At 38.0% G+C, this 9,235-nt stretch overlaps 1 protein-coding gene across 5 annotated transcripts in view; it reads right to left on the bottom strand.

Annotated features, from left to right (window-relative positions):
- Positions 1-8,407: 8,407 nt before the first annotated feature.
- LOC120527860 overlaps positions 8,408-9,235 on the bottom strand; it is a 41,351-nt gene continuing 40,523 nt past the window's right edge. For all 5 annotated transcript variants that reach the window (XM_039751763.1, XM_039751764.1, XM_039751761.1 and 2 more), the window contains one exon: positions 8,408-8,636. In XM_039751763.1, coding sequence (XP_039607697.1) covers positions 8,554-8,636 — 83 coding nt within the window. In that variant the 3' untranslated portion in view covers positions 8,408-8,553. The remainder of the gene's footprint in view (positions 8,637-9,235) is intronic.

The following is a 9,235-nucleotide window of genomic DNA, read 5'->3' as shown; positions in this document are numbered from 1 at the left end:
GAATATATATGTTTCCAATTTTTTTGTGGTGACGCAAGGCCATGCTTTGGTATGTTACCTTTTTGAAGCCCTTCACCTGTAGCTTTTTATCAAGTGGCCTGACCAAATCTAAATCTGAACACTGCTAGTGGAACAGTGCCTTGTTATCACAGGACAGTGGCCCCCCTCGGCCAAAACATTGTGAATGGTACTGTGTTATGTTTACTTGTCAGCAGTACTTCTTCTACACCCTGATTTCGATCTTTATTGTTACACCATATTAAATCTAGATAGGCTGCCCTTCTTGTCAATATTTTAATGTATTATGTTTAAAAAATGCCTGAAAACTCTTGCTGTTGTACTTGTTAATAATTACAATTTACTGTAATTCACTGCCTTGTTAATACTGTATTTGGGTAATTAATGGTCTATAATGAATTACAACTATCTTCACTAAGCTGTGGTTCACCATATATTTGAAAAAGGCTTGCATTACAATTTTGTTTTACGTAAATGTCAACTCTCCCACCTTTTTTGGATTGCCCATCTTTCCTAAATAATATGTACATACAGCATTCTTTTCAGATAAACTATATAATAAAAGATGTAGTATATCATGGACTTCAAGCACAAACCTAGTTAAACCTCAGCATAATGGACATAGTCAGTTAAACTCCTTTACTTACTCTAATAATACCATCCATATGTAAGGACATTAGAAATAAAATGATAAGAATACAGTAAGTCATTTGGTCCAACAAAGCTCACCAATCTTGTACAGCTTTATTGACTATTAGTATTTGTAAAGTTTTAAAGATGTTTTTCAGTAATATCCCCTGGCATCTGAACGATAGTCTCCAGTGGAGTACCAGCACAGAGGCTGTAAGCAAGAAAGGTCAGAGTCACCTCTGTTTCTTTAAGGAGGTTGGGGTCATTTGGTGTATGTACTTTTACATGTTTTCAACCAGTCTGTAGTGGTCAGAGTATTTTTCTATTGTGATAGTGTGCTTGGGAAGTGGACAAACTGATTAAGAAGTCTAGTTCAATCTTACAAGCCTAGCTAGACACACTTGGAGGAAGTGGTAGAATTGAGGTCACTCAGAAAGTTGCTTGTTATTCTTGTCAATGACTCTCACCCCATTAGGTTTTGGCTAACCAGAAGACCATTTCAGGATTAATAAAATATCTATCTATCTAGCTATCTATAGGGTGGTCCAGATCTAATTATGCAATTTTCATTAAGCTATATTAAGTTTATTACATAGAATGTCACCTGAAAAATCCCATACCATCGATGTGCGAACTGACGACATGAAGAATCGTCTTCGCGCCGAACTGGAATTGTCCCCGCATAAATCAAAGTCATCCAGACGATCTGGATCTGCATAATTAGATCTGGACCACCCTCTATCTATCTATCTATCTATCTATCTATCTATCTATCTATCTATCTATCTATCTATCTATCTATCTAATCTATTACAATAGCTACATATTATAAACTATACTGCAGATGACACTGACAGTATCTGAAAACAACTGCTACCAACTGGATATGAAAACAGCTACCAGCTCTGTATATGTGTGAGTTTATTAGAAAGTTCAATGACTACATATACCTCAGAGGTGTTTAATTTAGCAAGTTTTATTAACACATTTTCTCTCAATAAAAGATCTTTACTCCACCTGTGTGAAGTTTGTTTATTTTGCACTATGATACCCATTATTGTGTAGGTTTCGTTTCTTATTTTAAATAAAGATGTAACTGTAAAAGCAGAGAGAGAGAAGTTGGGAGCATGCACTAATATACACAAAGTACAAGAAGATGAGAAAGATCGCAAAAACAAAGGGTTGGGTGGAACTGGATAAGAAAAAGTGCTCTTTAATTTGAATTACCAGAAGAATAGAGGATACAATGACTCACTTTTAGTCACGTAATCCCACTAAAATTCTTAGGTTTTCTACAATAGTACAATACATGAAGTGCATCATTGCATTAGCAGACTAACATTGTAATGTTTTCACTGCCTACATGTATTTTGATAGACACCTGGATACTTTTGAAGAAAAAAAGACCACACAACTCCTGTAGACAGTTATAACGCTACTTCTTAAGATATGAAACAATGTTATTATCTTTTTTATAGTAATAAAAGTCAAAGATGTAACATCTTGTCTATCTAGGTTTTGCAGTATTTTAGAGATGGTATATTATGTGTAAGGTGCAATAACACCAATGGGACCACTCATCAACTACTACCAACCATAGTCATGGGAGATTGCTGGGTTAAATGAGGAGTCTGAGCTTCTCTTGTCAGCAGCTGGTGAAAGACAAGTGCTAGCCATTAATGTAGTGCCAGTTCTTTGAAGGCCACAGTTATGTCCACATATCAGGCCAAATGTCAACTGGAAAACAAGGAAAAAGGGCATGTTAACACAGTAAAAATGTGCAATCTCTGCAAAGGCTGTGACCAGGCTAGAAACTGTTCCCACATCATCTAACTCAATAATGAAATAACGGAATTCAGTATCGGATGAATGGAAAGATGGACCTTAAAACCTGAAGAGGTCATCTCAGTGCTAGTTGTTAGAGCATTTGAACATTTACAAAGTGACATAAATTGTTTAATAGTATTCACTGCAGATGAAAACCTAATTGCTTACAAAAAAAGTGTAATCTGAAAGTGAAATGAGGATGGAACTCTATATTAAGTAACAGCATTTTCAGACTCACTAAATCCAATTCAGGGGCCCTGGAGATATATTACAATTACATTTTATTTATAATGCACATTACATAGAGCATCTCACAAGGCCCTTAAAACCTGTAATATGTTTCCCATTTCCCAATACAGTTGTGGGATATGGCCTGCCTTTCATCTCGGCCAATACCCCCAGGCCACCAGGTGGAGCCCTACAAGCAACATAGAGGTGCCCCGAGTTCCAGTAGGGCATCATGGACAATGGAGTTTTTCATCACAGCCCTGCTGGATACCTTGGGGACGCTGCAGGAAGACACAGAGACTTTGGTTTCACCTATAACCCGGAAGTACGTCTCCGGGGTGAAGAAAATGACTTTTTATCTGACCCAGAAGTAATAAGGAATCATGGACTGAAGGACTGTGGGAACACTTCCGGGTCATGGAATATAAAAAACTGAGAAAGACACCAGAGTGTCGAGCTGAGCTGGTTGGAAGCGTGGCAACGCATCTGGGAGTGGAGGATTGTGTATTATACTGTTGATTAATGATTGTGTTTAATGAGTATTGTGGAGAGAAGGGTGCTTTGTGCACTGTGTAATAATAAAAAGTCAACATTTGGACTTTTACCTCGTGTCTGACATCTTGGTCAAGGGTTCAAGTGGTGTAGTCGGCAGGATTCTCTGGCCGTCCATTTGGCAGAGGACCTGTTAATAAATTGTCTGTGGACAGAGAACCCCAAGAGGACAATGTACAGACACGCAACAACAACGGCGGAGCCCACCTTAAATAAGTCGGGAAATTGGAAAGGAGAAGGACAAGCAGAGCAACAACGCCAGTGGGAGTGCCACGCTCATAATGGCTGACGCTCGGGAGGAGCTACGGTGCGGCTACACAAGTCGGGAGAAGCCTCCGGGGACAGACAATCGCTCTGAGGTATGTGCCGGGAATTTAATTGACAATCTGTTTAAAATAACACACTTTGTCCCATGCATGTACCTCGGAGAAGATCACCTGGAGGCTCTGCGGGAGAAAGACAACATTCCCGAAGACAGTGGCACGCTCCAGTTCGAGCTGATGAGCAATAAAGGGGACTTCTGCATGTTGGCTGCCGGCGAGGGACACTTGACCAAACCCGGTGCATTGTGGGAAGGAGAAGGTCCACGTCCCACTGCTTGCGACTTCGCTGTCCAAGAGATGGTCCCGAACTTTCCGAAGGGGAAAGGGGAGGCGAGTGAAGCACCACTGACCCCGCAAGAAGGTAAGGAGAGCCGTGAAATGACTGATCGGTCTGCAGAAAAATTAATAAAGACAGACCGCAGCCCGCCGAAAAAGGCAACCCGGTCCTCAAACACAAAGAATTCCAAATCCCAGGTAACCTTGTGAGACCCATCAGAACACGTGCCTGCCTTTCATCTCGGCCAATACCCCCTGGCCGCCAGGTGGAGCCCTGCAAGCAACATGGAGGTGCCCGAGTTTCAGCAAGGGCATCATGGACAATGGAGTTTTTCATCACAGCCATGTTGGATACCACATGCGCCTCCAGTGGACGCTGCAGGAAGACACAGAGACTTTGGTTTCACCTATAACCCAGAAGTACGTTTTAGTCAAGGTGACAGAGTGGTGAAGAAAATGACTTTTTATCTGACCCGGAAGTAATAAAGAATCATGGACTGAAGGACTATGAGAACACTTCCAGGTCAGGGAATATAAAAGACTGAGAAAGACACCAGAGCGTTGAGCTGAGCTGGGTGGAAGGGTGGCAACGCATCTGGGAGTGGAGGATTGTGTATTATTGATTAGTGATTGTGTTTAATGAGTATTGTGGAGAGGAGGGTGCTTTGTGCACTGTATAATAATAAAAAGTCAACATTTGGACTTTTACCTCGTGTCTGACGTCTTGGTGAAGGGTTCAAGGGAGCGATAGCGCCCCCTATCTGTCACACAGTATAGCAATATCCTCTTTAATAAAACCCCTGTGTGCATCCAGGTGTCCGTGTGTGTGTGTCTTCTGGTGAAGTGTGCATGCGCGGCCCGCGCCACACATCGCACTGTGCCCCGACCATGCGCTCGGCACCGTGGACACACACACATGATAAGAAATAAAGGACACCATTGCTGGGGAGAGTGCTGATTGGGTAGTCGCAGCCACGCACATAAAATCCATTGCTGGGAAAACACCACACATAAAATAATCAGCTGCACGCCAGCACAGATTAAAATACTTGCTGGGGAGGCACCACAGGCACGATTATCAGGTACACGCCACACATTACATCAGTTGCTGGGGACACTCTGCTGATTGCCCAATGCTGTGACAGAAAATTAAAGTCATATTACGGACATCAAAGCCAGTATTACTGTCAGAGAAATTACAGACATTTTACGGGAATGCAAACCAGTATTACTGCGAGAGAAAATTAAAGACACACAATACAGTGATGCATATTACAGCCACATACAAGCCAGTATTACTGTAGGAGAAAATATTACAGATGTATCTACTAACAACATGCCACCCAAAAAGAAGGACACGTCAAGTAGGGCAAAAGACACAGACAATCAAATCCTATATAAGCAACATCTCCTGGAAGAACAGTCAGCTCAATAAGTAAACATCAACAAAAGAAAGGCTGAAAGACAAAGAAAAATACGAGCAAATAGATTGATTTAAGAAAAAGAAGAAAAACGCTAAAAGAGAAAGACTCAGAAGAGCAAACCTTAGAAAAAGTTGGCATTTACTTGCCAGAACCAGTATTCAGCCACGGTCAGTTATATGTTGCATTATCAAGAGTTGTAGAGATTCCCGAACAAGGCAAACCTTTGCCAAACTCAGACAGAATATTTACAAGAAATGTTGTCTATAATGATATTGTATAGAAAAATTTCATGAGGTAAAAAAACAGAAAATTTTACCTAAATATCTTCTTCAGATATTGTGTCTTACAGATTGTTACAAAGTTTTACACTAAGACAATATTAATTATACTTACTGTATTGTCATATATGTTTCTATTTTATATTATTATTATTTTACTTTAGGCTTCTTGCAAAAATATTTTTGACAAAAAAAAATTAAGACAAGAAACAGAATGATGTCAAGGTCCCTTGCCATTTAATACAGACTGTTCCTACTAATGTTTAGGCACTACTTTTCTAGCACCCGTTATTGTAACGGGCTTAATGTCTAGCTGTGAATAATTTGAAGTGATATACAGCAAGATTCATATTTAGGACAGCCTTTATAGCCTTAGTTGAAGTTTTGTATTAAGCAAAGAAAAACAATTATTACTGATGGAAATGTGAGAAGAAAAATGCATTAAGCTGGTATGGTTACGACAACATAAAAATGATTGAATAAAGATTAGCAAAAATTAACAAAATTACATAGAGCATCTCATCACAAGACCCTTAAAACCTATAATAAGTTTCCCATTTAATCTCTATTTGATTTCTTCCTTCACTCTTTGCCTCATGCATTCATAAATTTATCAAACCTAAATTTATTTGGGTCACATGGAGTTCCACAGGCTGATATCAGGAACTAACCATACTTGAATGAGATGGGTGTCTTTGGAATGTGTTTGGAAATTAGTTATTACCTAAAACAAAGAAGAAAAAAAGGTCAAAGATGCAAATGATTGATCATTTTGCCTTCATGAACATTTATTGTAAGCTTCACAACCTTACTTGTTGACATTATTTTTCCTCCTTTTTAAGCCACGTTGAAAAATGTCTATTTTGCTCATTTGTATTCAATCATTTTTATGTTGTGGTTACCATACCAGCTTTAATGCCTTTTTCTTATATTTCCATCAATATTTTTTGTTCTTTGCTCAATACACAACTTCAACTAAGACTGTATTAAATATGAATCTTACTGTACGGTATATCACTTGAAATTACTCACAATACTGCTATACTGTACTGGAAAACGGAACCTTTCAGTAGATAAAGTCAATATGGCTTGATACTGTTATGTTACAGCCAGAGTTTTTCCCCTGGCTTGAATTCATCTTCGTTTTTATTGTTGTGTTTCCTATTTTTGAATTGATTTTCTTATTCTATATTATTTATGGGTTTACTGTTTTTTTAAATTATTTGTTTCTGTTTGTGGGATTTCATTCTTGTTAGTATGCTTGGGACTTGTTTGCCTTAGGATTACATTTTAGACTACTCCTTTTCACTCCTTTGTGCACAATGTTGTCATTGTTTTGTCTATAAATACGTATATTATTTGTATGTGTGATTATTCACACAAGCCAAAGTGTTTTGCAGGTTTCTCCCTCTTGTGAGGCATTTTGATGATTTTGAAATTTTTTAAGAAACATTTTTTGAACTCAAAAGACGGCTTTCCAAATTTGGGCTAGTCAAGTTGATACCCGCAGGTCGCTGTAAAGGGAAAGCTGATCTGGAGAGAACCTCTTCTTCACAGTTAGTTATTTTTTCTTATTTCCTATCTGTGAAATAGTCTTTTTTTAAAGAAAATCATACTACCCTGACCAGTGTTCCCTCTCACTTTTTTATTGTTGAACAGATGTGCTATTAACATATGTGTTGTTAAGTGAGCGACAAGCTTTCCCCCTTGGAAATTCGCAAGCCACAATGCAATCACTCTCAGTCGACAAGTGGGGGAATCGTGGATTTTTGAGCTTCATGATTCAATATGTGAGGGACACTTGGGGAGAGGAGGATCCCTGTGGAGTTTTATGAGAAGCAACTGTCACACACGTGCGTGTGGGAGGCATCTAAAGGGCTCGACAGATGGTAATCCCACACCGGACCAGGGGGTGGCAGTGTGCACTAACCCTTTCTCTATTTCTCCTGCAGACCACCTGTGGAAAACCCCAACCAAGCCTGTCAACATCATTTCCGATTCAGGGCCTGATGATCTCACTTCCTCCACCCTACTATAGAAACACCATCATGTTAACAGTGAATCATTCCTGTTTTGGACTCAAATCTGTATAGACATATTGATGATTTTTGCTTTTTCTTTTTCCCAAATCTCCAAGTACAGTATGTTGGGTGGCTACCTCAGACCTTTTTTAGTGTTCATCTCTTTTATTTACTCAACACAATCACACATAAATTTTTATAGTGAACTGTATTTAAGATATCTCAATGAAAATTTATTTTTCTACACACATTTCATGGAAGAAAAAGAATGCAGGCATACAGACAGCATGGCAGTTGTAGTACTGTAAGTACCTTTCCCATTATACATGAACTAACCTAAAATGGAGAGATGGATGTTCATTATGACTCAGGGTTGTTAATTTGCTTTATTAAAACTTCTGCATTCTTCAATGGTTTCATATAACTATTTTTAAAAAATATTTTTACTATTCAGAGTTGTCAAACAGTTTTCACATATTAGTCTATTTGTTGTTTTATACTAAAAAGTTGCACACACAGCATTTATCATCTGTTACATAATTAGAAGTGCTTTAGATTGACACTGTTTATAATTTTGGATTATTTTAAGGATAACTCTTGCAATCAATCACAAAAATGATTTAAAAACAAGAAACGACAAAATCAGATATCCAGGTGTTTTTATCATGTTTGTTAATTTAACCATATTAATACAATAACATTTTAAAAACACATGATGATAAGCATAAAGTTATCCTTTACCCAGACAGAGTTTTTTTATTTTTAATTCACAAAGATTATAACAAGCATGTATAATCAACAATTAAATAAAAAGTATCTCACACAATTGGTAACATACTTACTTGCTCTTTATTTTTTCCATTCACAGTACAAACCTTAACACTTAACAACATTGAATGAATGAAAGTGACATTTAGGAGCACCACCCTGCATACAGTGAGCTCATTAAATTATTACAAGCAATGAAGGTTTTAATTCATACATTAGGAGCTATATCCTCTATTATATCTTTAGATCTATCCTCATGTGGTAAACTGACTTTCTTCTTGTGTGTAACCACTGGAAAAAGAAAAAAAAAATTAGAAGATGTGCATTTCAAAATAATTTATTATTTCACTGCAACATTTTCTTGTAACCTAAAACAAGACCTCAGGATTTCCAAATCATAATATACATAGCATTCTCAAACCTCCTTAATCAGGGGGGATGGAGTGTATCTTAACAGCACTAGTCTCAAGGCAGGAAACCACTCTGGACCAGGTGCCATTCCACCTCAGAACCTATTCACATGCACACTCACATTCAAGCTAATTTGGAATTGCCAATTAACCTGGCTAGGACATCTTTGGGAATATGGGCAGAACACCAAAGTATCTTTAGTTAAATCAGTGCACACACAGAGAGAATATGTAAGCTACATATAAAAAAACAACCAGGCTTCAACCCAGGATGCTGGATCCATGAAGCAGCCATGTTAATCACTGCACTATTACACTATCCCCATTACCAAAGCATGTATTTGATAATTCAAAAACTGTTAGAGAAGAAAAGTATGCTTATCACTGCAGTGACATGTAGCTTATAGCATTTCAGTTTTAAGCTAAATACAAAAAATAGTACTGAAAATTTAGTCATTTAGAGTCAAAGCTTATACTAAA

This window comes from Polypterus senegalus, chromosome 4, assembly GCF_016835505.1.
Source record: "Polypterus senegalus isolate Bchr_013 chromosome 4, ASM1683550v1, whole genome shotgun sequence".
In the NCBI taxonomy this organism is placed as follows: domain Eukaryota; kingdom Metazoa; phylum Chordata; class Cladistia; order Polypteriformes; family Polypteridae; genus Polypterus; species Polypterus senegalus.
This window is presented reverse-complemented; position numbering and strand designations above follow the sequence as displayed.